Source organism: Nomascus leucogenys, unplaced genomic scaffold (genome assembly GCF_006542625.1).
Source record: "Nomascus leucogenys isolate Asia unplaced genomic scaffold, Asia_NLE_v1 000880F_78355_qpd_obj, whole genome shotgun sequence".
Taxonomy (NCBI): Eukaryota; Metazoa; Chordata; class Mammalia; order Primates; family Hylobatidae; genus Nomascus; species Nomascus leucogenys.
In genome coordinates, this window is record NW_022096412.1 from 32,228 (window position 1) to 43,513 (window position 11,286).

Consider the following 11,286-nt stretch of genomic DNA (forward strand, 5'->3'; position numbering starts at 1 on the left):
TTTTCGAGAAACTGACAACTATTTTCTAGAGTAGCTATATGCTTTTATATTCCCACCAGCAATATATGAATGATCCGTTTTCACTGCAGCCTCAGAAACATTTCAGTATGACCTAATTTTGACTTGATTACCTCTGCAAAGACCCTATTTCCAAATAAAGTCACATTTATGGATACCAAGAGCTAGGAGTTGAGCATACCTTTTTGAAGGACACAGTTCCACCTGCAGCACCTGTCTTCACTTGCTTACGTTATGGGTGGGTCTCACTTCAGAGTGTTGTCTTCTGAGAAGAAGGTTTGAATTCATAACTGGATTATGCCTGCCTTTGATTGTTCAATTTGGCCGCCAGGGATGAATGAGCAAGTTCATGTCATTGGAAGGGACATTACTGAGTCTCGCCCCTACTCAAACCTCCAAAGTTTGAAAGATTTGATAATCATCAACATTCTCAAGAGGCAGAAGGGCAAGGTGCTTCCTTATGCAGTTTTTCCATGACTGTCCTTCCCCACTGTCCCAGTACTGACGGGAAAGAAAAACAGAGCAGGACAAAGGGATTGTCAGTCCATTGAGGGAAGGGATACTGTGTTAGTTATTCCTGAACCCCTTCAGAGTGTAGGCAGAGAGAGGTACTCAGAAAGGCGTGTTGGATGGATGAGTAGCTGAGAGGGGCAGGGCCAGAGTGCCCCATAGAATGAAGAAGGGTCAAGGTTTACATGTGCCCCTCCCCCTTCCCAAACATGTGAGTGTTCATACATGGGTTTCCAGTGTCTGGGCAAGGTTAATTCTGTCCTCTGTCCCCTTGCTGAAGGTCTGTTTCATTTAATTTCTATGTATGTGTGCTCCTAGCTAGCTAAACAGGGCAGAGATGCCAGGAAAATAGCAGGCCTGTTGTTTTGTTGAGCACCTTGAGCCCTGGAAGGCAGACTCATTCAGGGCTCAAGAGGGCAGGATTAGGCAGGTAGCTATTTGATCCCAGGCCCCCCACTTACCAGCTGTATGGTCTTGACCTATTACTTATTCCTCTCCACCTCTTCTATCTATTAACTGGGCGTAAGATGTTCTTTATGTGAAGTTATTTTGAAGCATAATGTGTATACAGAACAGTGCACAGATCATAACTGCACAACCCCACACGAGGAACAGAACATTACCAAGACCCCAGAAACCCCTTCTTGTCTTCTCCCAGGCACTACCTCGCCCACCCCCAGCTAAGAGTAATTCCCATCCAAATTTCTAACTTTATTTTTACCTGGTTTTGAACTTTATATGGATGAAAACATACAGAACATATCTTTTGCATTGAGTTTCTCTTATGTAACATTATTTTTATGAGATTCATCTGTGTGAGTAGGTATAGTTGTAGTTTGTTAATTCTCCTTATTGGGTATTCTAATATATGAACATACCACAGTTTAATGATTCATCCTATTGTTGGACAATCAGGCTATTTCCAATTTTGGCTTTTGTAAATAAAGCTGCTTTGAACATTCTTGCATAGTTTTTTGGTGGGTGGGGACACTTAGTCATCTAGAAGTGGGATTGCTGAGTTATAGAATGTATTTGTCTCTCAGTTTTATAGAACCTTTGCAACATTTTAATGAATGTTTTAACCTCACAGTATAGTGTGGATTAAATTAGGTTGTGGAAAGTACTCAATAAGGCCCTTGGCAGACAGGAGTCCCTCAGTACATGTTTAAAAATGTAAATAAGGCATGACATTCCATTAAGTTTAAGTACCATGATGAACTTGGACATTTCCCTATTGTTTGTTCATTTAGTTGCTTTTATTGTGTTATTTTATATCGTGTTGCAACGAATGATTCTCTTTATAGCAGGTTTCTTCTTCTGAAAAATTTGCTTTGGTAGATTCTCAGTGAATTGAATCACAGGACATGTGACTGTAAGACCTGTCACCCTTAAAAAGGACTATGAGGGCTTGCTGAGGAGGGGAAAACAAGGAAGCAAGTCTCTCCTACCACAGCCAGGGGTCTGTGAGGACAGAAGCCTTGTGGGTTTGAGGGAGGAGTGTCTTGCAGAGGATGATAGGGTAAAATAGAATGAAGGATGATTTTTATAAATAGTGATGCACCTTAGGACAACTATGTATTTAGTACCTTATAAGAGAAATTGAGTAGTTGGTAAAACAACAGATAATAATTATTAAATGAGGAAAGAGAGAAACCACAGGTGCAAAGATTCACTTTATTTATTCATTCTCCTCCAACATTAGCATAATTAAAGCCAAGGAGGAGGAGGGGGGTGAGGTGAAAGATGAGCTGGAGGACCGAAATAGGGGTAGGTCCCCTGTGGAAAAAGGGTCAGAGGCCAAAGGATGGGAGGGGGTGAGGCTGGGACTGAGGAGCAGGTGGGGGGCCTGGGGCACTTCTCCCTCTAACACTCTCCCCTATTGAAGCTCTTGGTGACGGGCGAGCTCAGGCCCTGATGGGTGACTTCGCAGGCATAGACTTTGTGTTTCTGGAACTCTGTGTTGCTCAGCGTCAGGGTGCTGCTGAGGCTGTAGGTGTTGTCCTTGCTGTCCTGCTCTGTGGCACTCTCCTGGGAGTTACCCGACTGGACGACATTATCCACCTTCCACTTTACGTTGACCTCTCTGGGATAGAAGTTATTCAGTAGGCACACAACAGAGGCAGTTCCAGATTTCAACTGCTCCTCAGATGGCGGGAAGATGAAGACAGATGGTGCAGCCACAGCTCCTGAGGAAAGAAGCAAACAGGATGGTGTTTAAGTAACAAAGTTCTGCCCTTTGGTGTGGTGTTTGCGGATAATCACAGGGCATGTTAGGGACAGACAGAAAACAGCATGCTTATCCTGGATAATTATAGCAAGGAGACCGAGAAGCGTATTTAAAATGTTGACGTTTTGAGTTTCTTCCTAGCTTCCCCCTATTCCTTAATAAAGTTCTAAATTGTTTTGTTGGAGCTCTTTGCAGCCATCCTGAGGCCTTTGCATGCTTTTCTGACCTTGCAGTAAACTCAATGCTTTAGGGAAAGAGAGGCCACATCATCTGACCGCCTCAGAGTTTAGAATTCAGAACAGGTCTGAAGAAGTCCAGGCAGTGGCTGAGTCAAGGAAAGCCTCTGTCCGCTTTTATTTCCCCTGTGCCTCTTCCAGGACTATCCTGGGATAGCAGGCTCCCGGGGGTTACTCTGGCTGGGCTGGGCTGGGCTAAAACCTTCCTGAGCCCTGCCTCTGCGCCTGGGTGGTGTCAGCCCCTCCACCTTCTGACTGTTCCAGCAACTCTCTAAGCCCTCCCAAAGGCCTCAAGGCCTGTAACCGTATGCGGCAATTTTCAGCCATACCAGGAGAGGTCAACTGTAATCTTGGCCACCTGCCTAAGAGGAAGTGGCTAGCTTCACTTCTGACCCTCAGCAACTGCCAGGTGGCCTCTTGGAAATCCCCCTCTGAGGGATTCCAGCCGCCGGGTAGGAGAGCAGTAGTTAAAATGAAAAATAAGAATCTTTTGCTGGGAGAAGTCAACAGATAGGGAGAAGTCAGCTGCTAACAGAAATAGTTTTTCTTTTTTAAACTAAACTCACTGTTAACCAAGCAGTTCAACATGAAAGACTGAACCTTTTATGTTTAATATTTTCTTCTCTTTTAATCTTCATTACTAATTTTTTTCAGATAATTGTATAATATAACCATGGTAGCAAAATAATGTGATCACTGGAAAATAAGCAGGGAAAAATATGCTATGAAGATACTCCTATCTGGGTGAATTCTTGATAGCTTTACATTTTTCATCTGGCATTTAAACATTAAATAATTAATGTATTTGATATGAAAATTATTTCAAGATATCTTATTAGCTTTTAATAGAGTTTAAAAGTGTTTAAAAGAGTTTTCAAAAGGCTCTAAAATAATTTTGAAATAGTTTAAAACAGTTAGATAGTTTTGAATCGTTGTAAGTTAGTTTTAATAGAGCTTTAAAAAGGCCCTGAAATAGTCTATCAAGTTGTTGCAGACCAAAATAATCCTCCTTAAATATCACTTTTGAAATCAGCTGGGATAAACGACAGCAACAAAATGACAAATCATTAAACTATTTTAGAGATTATGAAATTAAAACACTCAGATTAAAATTTTCCTATCACAGAATTAAGGTACTGGAAAATATGTTTAAGTTTTTATTAATCACATTGCTATAGGTTTAGATATTTTGTACAACTGAAATATGATCACACACTGGCAGCTACATTTTTGAAAATTAAAAACATGGTCACCAATATATCTTATTTTTAAATCAGTTAATATACCTTAATGGTATTTAATGCCAAATTCAAAGTGAATTGATCAAACCCTCAGTGGCCAGGTTACGGGTGTGATTTTTACTCTGAAAGAATTACGTATTTCTATATTTCTTTCTTTTTGGTTGAGCTTTTATTATTTAAATACATTGGATGAGAGGATATTGAAATAATTAAATAGCGCTGAAAAAAAAAGCTTTAAATTCTTTACAATCCCCAATGGAAATCTTCACTAATGAGATATCATAATGAGTGTGAATTTTATTTCTGAAATCTCTAAAAAATCGGTCTTCTCCCTAGTGTTCCCAGCTCAGCACCCATTACGTTTCTGTTCTCTTTCCATTAGTGGCATTATTTGTATCACTGTGCACAATGATTCCTCTTAACTTCCCTCCTATACAAAAACTCCCTTTCTGACAATTGACCAAGGCTCTGTCCAGAACATGTTATGTTCCCCAGGACATTTCTGAAGCTATTACTTAGACAAGTTATTCTCACCCAATGACTGAATCTTGCTTGCTCTTCAAAGAAAATGTACAATCAATTTGCGAGTTTGACTACAGACTTATCTTTCTCTTTTCCCTGAAGGATGTCAGAGTTTGATTGCAGAGTCAGCTTATAGATCACTTCATAGACACAGGGAACAGAAGACACAGACAATCGAGGAAGCAAAGTTTAAATTCTACTCACGTTTGATTTCCAACTTGGTCCCTTGGCCGAACGTCCACCACAGTGAGAGCTCCCCGTTGTCTTGCTGAACAAAAACCCTTCTCACCAAAGGGGAACAGAGTCCTGGGTCAGCTGCTGAAGCTGAACTCCCTTTTTGAGCAGGTGTGGAAGCCCTGAGGCTTCTCTGACATAGCATGTGTTTATTTTCTTAGGTGAGATCTAAAATCCAAGAAGGGAATATATTTATGTCTACGGCCTGATGGTTTCTTTCTTTAGCAACTTGCCACATCTGGACTGCTTATTATTTATTTATTTTTTAGAAAGTAGACTGAATATAAATTACAAAGAAAAACAAGCAATTAAAAGAATGGCCTTTTTTTTGTACTTTCTTTTGGGGTGGGCTGGGGGGCTTTTGCAAAGGATAAACTTCATTTAGTGTAATTATGGAAATCATCAGCTTCTCAATGTGTAATAATTACAGGTTATCTCACCATTTTATCTTCTCCTTTGCTGCAATGTTCTTTTAAAAAAGGTAGACTAAATATTTATCAAATTAAGGCTAATAACTTGGAAATGCATTTTGAAATGTAGCTACAGATGGTATACGAAACCAAAGTGAAGATTAACCGAGTAGAAAAGTAGACTTTACTTGGTTGGTTTGTCTGTTTTCATGGCACAGGAAGAGCACAGCTCTTACTGAGCTGGACCAGGTGCATGCCATCTTCAGAGCTGCCATGGAGTCTCAGTGTTCCCTAGTGTTTCCACAGTAATCTCATCAACAACACTGAAGTATTTTCTTTTGAGCCCAGCTCCATTTTTGCAGCCTTGTATCTCTCTTAACCTTCCATCTCCACCCCTTCCATACATTACTCCCACCTCCCTACACTCCTTAGAGTTTTTCTATGGCCTCCAGCTTTTACAAGCACTCCCTCTGCTTGGGAACATCTTTGTCTACCTGGATTAGCTTGTGAACTGCTAATTGTCTTTCAAAATTCAACTGAAGAGAGACCTTCTCTCAGATTAGCCCTGAGCAGGTGACCTCAATTTACAGAGTACAGAGACAGGTCACTGGGCCTAGAGTACCTACTTATTTTTTACTTTTTATTGTATTTATTTATTTTTTTGAGATGGAGTCTCACTCTGTCACCCAGGCTGGAGTGCAGTGGTGCGATCTTGGCTCACTGCAAGCTCCACCTCCCGGGTTCACGCCATTCTCCTGCCTCAGCCTCCCGACTAGCTGGGACTAAAGGCACCCGCCACCACACCTTGCTAATTTTTTGTATTTTTAGTAGAGACGGGGTTTCACTGTGTTAGCCAGGATGGTCTCGATCTCCTGACCTCGTGATCCGCCCACCTCAGCCTCCCAAAGTGCTGGGATTACAGGCGTGAGCCACCGTGTCCGGCCGAGTGCCTGCTTATTTTTACCTGCTTTCAGATTCTCTTCTACCCTTCTAAATTATAAGCTATTTGATGTTTTATTTGTCCTGTATTTGGGAGGCTCAGTCCAGTATCTTTACTTAGCAAATGCTTAACAAACATTTTCAGAATAAATTTTTTAAAAAAATACATAGTTGAAAATCAATAATAGATCAGAGAAGCTATCATACACCAAAGACTAATACTGACTACCACAATAGTAACTTTTACAACAGAAATCGTAACTACAATTCTAAAGATTAGGGGTAGGTTTATTTGATTCTGTCACTGGCAGCTTTGCCAGTTGCCTTGAATAGCAGAATCAGCAGTTGGTCTCACCAGAAGATGAGGAATGAGAGGGATCAAGTTAGAGGTGGAGAGTTAACATTGGCAAGTGAAATTTAACGTGCAAAAGAGCTGACCAAGGGCATGGTCCTTTTTTAAAGGGGACACAAACTGATTTTCTCTGCAGACATACACGCAATACCAATCATAAAGGGTGACATTTATTGAGCACTTACTAAGTGCCAGACATTTTACGTGGATCATCACATTTAACTATTCCCAAGACTCTATGAACTAGGAACTAATATTATCCCCTGCTTGAGGGCAGAGAGGTCAAGGAACTAGCTTATGGCAGGAAGTGGCAGAGCTGTGACCTAAACTCAGAGCCCATGTACTTAACTGAACTATAGGCAGATTATACTCCAGGAGTAAAGTCACCCAACGGAAGCAACAAGCATGACAGGGAATGCTGGGATAGGGGAAGGTAAAAGGAACTCCTTAGACTGGGATAAGTGTGTGCAGACGTATGTATAAGACTATGCATGGAAATATTGTTTAAAAAGTGAAAAATAACTGAAATCCTCATTAATAGGAGTTTGGTTAAACTGTGTTAGAGCTTTACAATGTAGCACAAAGCAGACAATAAGAGGAAGATGTAGACTTCTGTATAGTTACATGGAAGGTGTTTGTGAAAATGCAGGTCACTGAAGAGGATGTGTGGTAAGATATCATGATCCCATCTGCATTGATTCTATATGTATATAAATACAGGCTGAATTTTAAAGGACACATTAATTGTGCTTGGTAGTTTTCTCCTGTGATTGCAGAAGAGGAACAATGACACTTTATGCCATCTCTTCCTACTCTTCTGTATGGTTATGTGAAGATATTCATTTTATAGTTTTTAGAAATAATAAAACTGTACTAATTTTGAAAAACAGTAAACTCTGACATTGCCTATTAGCATTCTGAATATTCCGGTGCAATGCATAAACATAACTTTTTAAATGATACGTACACACATATGTGAGTTTTCTTTGTCAAATACTTTTCTGTAATCTTTAAATCAAGCATGCCAAAAAGGTAAAAGTTTTCCTGTTTCAGTGTAAGAGATGGTCTTCTGCAAATGAAAGAGATGTAGGGGATAGAAACAGGAATGAAAAAGATGACTGAGCTGTTCGAGGGACTAATGTTCCTAAGTGAGCTAACTGGAAATCTAATATGAACAGTGCAACTGAATAGCTATTGTAAAGCAGTATTTGCAAACAATAAAAGATGATTATCAAAAGTACCAGTGTTGCAAAAACTATTTTACTGATCACATGCAGTGGTGATCTGTAGGAATGATTGTTGTGATGTTTGCTGTAACATGAAATGAAACATGGGAAGGGGGTGAGATCTTTAGGATGTGTGTGGTTCATTTTTTGAAAGCGAATGATGTCTCAGAAGCATCTGTGAGACTCTGCCAGGATCCACCACTCTACAAAACATCTGTGATGGACATTGATAAGACTGATTTGTTGAGGAAAGGCAAGGTGTCAGTAAGATAGTCTGAGAGGTTCTTGGATTTCATGTAAAAGAGTGCTGGAAATAGAATTTCTTGGGGAGCATTCCAACTAAGTTATCACTGAAGCTGCTTTACATTGAACCCCCAGCAAAGTTAGATTATCAGAAAAAAAATATAAACTGCTGTGGAGGGGAAAGGAAGGAAAGTCAGGGAGGGAGGGGGGCAAGGAAAGAAAGAGAGAGAGAGAGGAGAGAAAGAGAGAGAGAAGAGAGAGAGAGCACAAGCACACACTTCAATGCACATCTATAAATCATCCTGAAAACTACTGATAAATTATTTTAGCAATGTTCCTCAGGTGTAACATTTCAAGAAATATCATTTTTGCTTTTTATTTGGCACAATTTACTAGGCAATTTTGGAAGTTCCCCTCACATCAGGAACATAGAGTACATCACCCAGTATGTCAGGGGACACAATGGCCTAAGTTTGCCTTTTGCAAGGTTTGAGGGATGGCAGTTTCCCTACCTGACTCAGGAAAGTCTGTAGCTGATATCCATCTTCAAGTTTGTGGTTCTTTCTCTCTATATATATATTTGAGCTCAGCAGTCATGCTGGAGTCCAGAGTAGGTGATTCTTTCTGCTTTAGCTTGACTCCTCCTTAAGACTGTAACTCTTTCAGTTTTACATTTTTTTGTCAGACGTAAGCTGATATTCCACAAGGAGAGGAGGAAATTCTGTGGTTCACATCCAGTGGTGCTTGGAATCTGATTGGTTGTCATTCTTCCAGCTAGTTTGTCATGAGTGGATATCTGTCCTGGATTCCCAAGGATCAAGGCTGCCCCATTAGCCAGGAAGAAGGGAGATAGAGGAGGTTGCTTGACAAAGAACTGCTTCTTTGCTGCCTCCGGGTTGTGTCTGTTTCCTCTCATATCTGAAGACAGATGTGCTGGCAGAAGCAAAGTCCTTTGTCCGGCCATGTGCAAATGCACAGGACATAAATATGTACAGACATTCTGGTCCCACTCTAGAAAATGTAGATGTTCATCTTGTTTCCAAGGGGACAGTAAGGCTGTAGGTGTTTTTTGACTTCCTTGAGAGAAACAGAAGATAGCAGCAATTGTGTCAGGGCTTACTATCCTAGGAGGGGTTCAGCCACCGAGATTTACATATTCAGTGCTGTGGTTTTTGTTTCATTTTGCAAGAGGAACGAGCCCCTCACGCTCTGTCTTAGAGTTCCCTGCCCTCTCTGTCTACCTACTTGGCACCCAGCCCCTATGTTCTCTTCTCATATTAAGGCATAGAAATCATGGGCAACTACGGTTCAGGCTGGCTCTGGATGCAGTTGTGAAATCGATGAGTTTGGGCTTGGTTTTTCAGACTCCCAAATGCGCTGATAATCCTGGCTCGAAGGGCTGGCCAGCACTTCCACACCTGTGGGTATTTCTCCTCAGGTGGGATGAGAGACTGAGAAAAGAAATAAGACACAAAGTATAGAGAAAGAACAGTGGGCCCAAGGGACCGTCACTCAGCATACGGAGGACCCGCGCTGGCCCTGGTCTCTGAGTTCCCTCAGTATTTATCGATTACTATTTTCACTATCTCAGCAAGGGGAATGCGGCAGGAGAACAGGGTAATAGTGGGGAGAAGGTCAGCAGGAAAACATGTGAGCAAAGGAATCTGTGTCATAAATAAGTTCAAGGGAAGGTATGGTGCCTGGATGTGCACGTGGGCCAGATTTATGCTTCTCTCACCCAAACATCTCAGTGTAGTAAAGAGTAACAGTAGCATTGCCGCCAGCACATCTCGCTTCCAGCCACAGGGCGGTTTTCTCATATCTCAGAATAGAACGAATGTACAATCAGGTTTTACACTGAGATATTCTGTTCCCAGGGGCATGCAGGAGACAGTGGCCTCCCTCTTATCTCAACCGCAAGAGGCCTTCCTCTTTTACTAATCCTCCTCAGCACAGACCCTTCACGGGTGTCAGGCTGGGGGATGGTCAGATCTTTCCCGTCCCACAAGGCCATAGCTCAGGCTGTCTCAGTTGGGGGAAACCTTGGACAATACCCCGCTTTCTTGGGCAGAGGTCTCTCCGGCTTTCCACGGTGCATTGTGCCCCTAGTTAATCGAGAATGGAGAATGGCGATGACTTTTACCAAGCATACTGCCTGCAAACATATTGTTAACAAGGCACATCTGCGCAGCCCTAGATCCCTTAAATCTTGATTCCATACAACACATGTTTCTGCGAGCACAAGGTTGGGGCTAAAGTTACAGATTAACAGCATCTCAAGGCAAAACAATTGTTCAGGATACAGATCAAAATGGAGTTTCTTGTGTCTTCCTTTTCTACATAGACAAAGTAACAGTCTGATCTCTCTTTCTTTTCCCTACCCTGGCTGAGGCTAGAGTTCCAAGTCTAAGAGGGAGGATAGGAGGTGGACAGGCCAATGGAAGCAACAAATGAACAACAGATGGAGACAAGGAATAGTGTGGATTTTTGAGTTCATTAGCGTGTCCTCCACTCTTTCAAAACCTCCTTTGCAATGACAGAAGAAATACAAAAATGATAATGAATTTATTTCTTGGTTGGAGAATCATGAGAGGTCCTATTAGAAGAAAAAAACTTTGAAGAACACCACAGAGATTTAAACCATGTCATTGAATTCATAGAGAAACTGGACTTTAAAAACATTTTTTCCATTGCAAAAACAGGAGGAGTCTTTGAAGCAGCCAGTTTTAGTTTTCCCCACAGAGCCCCAGAAAAGCCATACTTCAGAGCTATCGGGGCTGGGAATGGTGATCGGTGGGCAGTGGAGAGTGGAATAACACCTGGGTCATCTCTCTACTGGTTACAGACAGCTTGGCCCTCATGCTTCAGGCCCTGGGAATAGAGATTGAAAGAAAAAGGGCCAAGTTAACAAGCATTCAATAGTAATGGGATAAAAAAAACCCTCCCAAACCACTAGAAGGAAAAGAAATAGACAAAAATAATAAACCAATCCAGCAAAATTCAGGAAAAGTGAATAAAAAATTGAGGCAAGCATGATATATAAACGTACAAAATAAGTTTGAAGCACCAAGTCAAAATATACAGTCACAAACTATCGTGAATGTTAAATTATTTAAAACTTTAAATAA

The 11,286-nt window shown here is 41.2% G+C and overlaps 1 gene segment (V, D, J or C); it reads right to left on the reverse strand.

Annotated features, from left to right (window-relative positions):
- Nucleotides 1-2,183: 2,183 nt before the first annotated feature.
- LOC100597161 lies at nt 2,184-8,734 on the reverse strand. The segment is given in 3 exon segments: nt 2,184-2,714; nt 4,959-5,156; nt 8,671-8,734. Coding segments are annotated over 2 exon segments (498 nt in total).
- Nucleotides 8,735-11,286: the final 2,552 nt, after the last annotated feature.